The sequence below is a fragment of the Zeugodacus cucurbitae genome, chromosome 6, assembly GCF_028554725.1.
Source record: "Zeugodacus cucurbitae isolate PBARC_wt_2022May chromosome 6, idZeuCucr1.2, whole genome shotgun sequence".
NCBI classification, from domain to species: domain Eukaryota; kingdom Metazoa; phylum Arthropoda; class Insecta; order Diptera; family Tephritidae; genus Zeugodacus; species Zeugodacus cucurbitae.
Window position 1 is genome coordinate 17,162,791 of NC_071671.1, and position 3,207 is coordinate 17,165,997.

General features: G+C 37.5%; 1 protein-coding gene across 1 annotated transcript; it reads right to left on the reverse strand.

Annotated features, from left to right (window-relative positions):
• Nucleotides 1-239: 239 nt before the first annotated feature.
• Nucleotides 240-3,207, reverse strand: LOC128922706 (protein toll-like). Its single transcript, XM_054234179.1, has one exon. The coding sequence runs from the start codon at nucleotides 3,185-3,187 to the stop codon at nucleotides 593-595; it is 2,595 nt and encodes an 864-aa protein (XP_054090154.1). The 5' UTR covers nucleotides 3,188-3,207; the 3' UTR covers nucleotides 240-592.

Sequence of the window (3,207 nt, forward strand, 5' to 3'; positions counted from 1 at the left end):
CGTTCGTTGTTGGTGGAGTGTTGATTATTTACATTTCGATTAGATACTATTTATGTCATTTAATTACAATATAATCTGTTTTCTTACATAAGTTAGGACACTTTTGACAAGGTCACTGGTTTGAGAGACATGATATATAATTGCATATTCGAACGGGCTATTTGGTATGAAGCAAGAAATTTAGACGGAGATAAATATATTGACTTTAAAATTATATTTGTTATAGTTAAAAGGTTGCATTGAACGATTAACCGAAGTACCGCGGGAGCAATACGTTTACACTTTCGCAATATGTTGTAAGGAATGTATAACAGTTTTCTTCACAACGGTTGTTTGTAATACCAAACTAAACTATCTACAGTATATACACCAAAATGTTCAGGCTGAAGAGTAGAGATGAAATTCTGTGCATAATAATGAAAATGAATTTCCGTCAGTATTAAATTAATATTGGTGGTTTTAATTTAAATATGTATATATCCATTAATTTTATTAAAATGATGTATATTTTTTGTATTAAGTATACAATAGAATTTATTAAATTATTTGATTACAAATGTACTTTACCAAGTATCTCCTTCCTTTGTGGTATTTAGACACTCTCTTCACGGAAATCACTCAACTCAGCTTGTCCCATAACATACATTCGTCCATTTACTTCCAGCATATCGGTATTCCGTTCTCTACCCACCCCTTTATGTGGCATAGCATAGCGTAATTTTTCCCAAAATCTGGTATCTTCCCAATCCAAGTAAGTATTCATCTGCAAATATGCCCGCAATTCCTTATCCAATAACTCGTTGTTCGTAATTTCACCGTATTTCACAATAATTATGCGCGTACGACCCTCATTCAACGAGCTCTGATGCGCTGTGCGAAACTCCATGCGCGCCCAATCCGATTCGATGAAGTGATGCGACAGCACTATGATCGTGCGACGCGACTGATCGACCGATTCGATAATTTGTTCCGGTATATAGGCCCCCGGCAGCCAATTACGTTCGTGTGTGCATATAAGAAATGGTGGATCTTCACACTCTTCAAGTCGCGGCAGTAGGGTATGGTTGACGAAGTCAGCATCTTGATGGGCATACGATATGAAAGCATCGAATTTTTTATTCCTATCCAATTCGGATTCATGTATACAACAGGTCAATATATTGTGAGCATGTAGCCAGACTTTCACTTCCATATTATATTTATAAAATAGTGCGATAAACAGCAGTGAAATAATAATGACTACTGTTGCGGTTGTGACACTTGCGATCACAAATGGCGAACCTTCACCGTTAACCACAACTTTGCACAAATCGTCCACTTTTGCGGTGAGCAGTGAAACACTTTGTAGATTAACACAGTCTAGCAACTCGACATCGGGTATACGTCGCTGTTGTGCACGGACGGTGTACAACAAATGCTCCACAGAACAATTGCACCACCAATCATTTCCACTCAGATACAAAAACTGTAGTTTGTCGCTGTCATTGAGTAGAGCGTGCAACAAATCAGCACTTAAAGCCGTTAAACGGTTACTACATAGATCTAAAACCGTTAAATTGGCAGGCAGTTGGAAAATGCTGACATTTGTGATTCGATTGTATGAGGCGTTGAGTTGCGTAACGTTGGCATAGCCGAAGGTGGTGTTTGGCGGCAAAAAAGTCAGCTGATTAACACTAATATCGAGTATTGAACTCGTGCGATTAACTTGTTCGGGGCGTGGCAGCTTGTCGATAACGTCGAGGTGTCTACCGTTACAATTGATGGTCAGGAAGTCGGATTGTGCGTAACAGTCGCAGTTTGTGGGACAAAATATCGGTTGCCAAGCGCACAGCTCATCGCGTCGTAACTGTGCGACATCCGTTAGTAGTTCATTTGACGTCTGTTTACACTGCAAACCAGTAAAAAGCGCGCGATAATTAGATTTGTAAATCCAAGCTAAGCTGCAATCGCACACAACAGGATTGCCGGCCATTTTGATTTCGCGCACAAAATTGTCAATTGTATTTGGTAAATTTGTTAAGGTGTATATGCTTTTAATAGAATTATGCGCTAAGTTTATGCGAAAATCGCGTTTAATGCCAGCTTTAATTAGCCAATCCATATCAAACTCGCACAAACGATTGTGACTCAAATCGACTAGCGTCACATTAAGCTTTTGGTTTCGTGTGTAATTTTGCAACATACTGCTGTAATCGAGATCTGGTTCCAAAACCAAAGGTATATCGGGACTGAAATTTGGTAATAATTTCTCCCATAAAATAGTTTTCAGCTTGTTCTCGCTTAAGTCTAGCCAATGTAGATAATGCAACGGTTCTAGAGTTGCCATAAGATTTTCGGTGTGGTGCAAACCATTGCCATTCAGTTTCAACTGCTTCAGTAAAACTGTTTGGGTGAAGAGTTTTGGTGGTAGATGTGTCAATAAATTGTAACTAAGATCCAGTATTATAAGTTTACGCTGCTTTTCAAATAGTTTCGATGGCAATTCACTAATTTCATTGCTGCTCAAATTCAGGTAATTTAATTGAGTAAGTGGTTCAAGGAGATTTGAGTCCAACACTGGCATATTATTTCTGTCTAAATCAAGTTGTCTGATCTCGGCGAAGTGTCGAAAATAGTCCTGCGTCAAGGTGCGCTTATTCTTTGAACTTTGTACGTAAAGCGAAAGAACTTTCGCATCTAAGTCTATAAAATCGAATTCAAATGGTGTAAAGTCAATCTCATCTGTGGATTTTACAATTATTTGTAGTTTAAGAATATTTTGAAATATAAGTTCAATATTTGTAACAGCAAGTTGCGAATTATAGATCAAAATTAGTTTATTCAGTTCATCTATATATATACGTTGTCGTTTCAAAGCATGTTCTATATATATGTCTTTGCAATTTTTCGCTTCCAAATAACTTGAGTTGTTCAGCAAATTAATATTTAGTTTTGTTTCTCTTGGACAAACCACTAACATTTGGCGCCCCTTTGAATCTAAGCTCACGTAAATATCGCTGAATTCCTCGTTAATTTCACAAAAAGCACTGAAATAACATGAACAAGAGATTCCTTCATACGAAGGGCAATGCTCAGGGTGAAGCGATTGATCGATAAGTTCGATTAAGTTCGATTCGGCAGCCAGGCCCAACACAAAAAAGGTGTTTAATATTAGACCACTTAGTATATAAGCGCGCTTTATATACATATTTAATAGTTTTAATTTAA

Excerpts from the sequence above, each read along its gene's own strand:
- LOC128922706 (XM_054234179.1), bottom strand. The coding sequence starts at position 3,187 with ATGTATATAAAGCGCGCTTATATACTAAGTGGTCTAATATTAAACACC.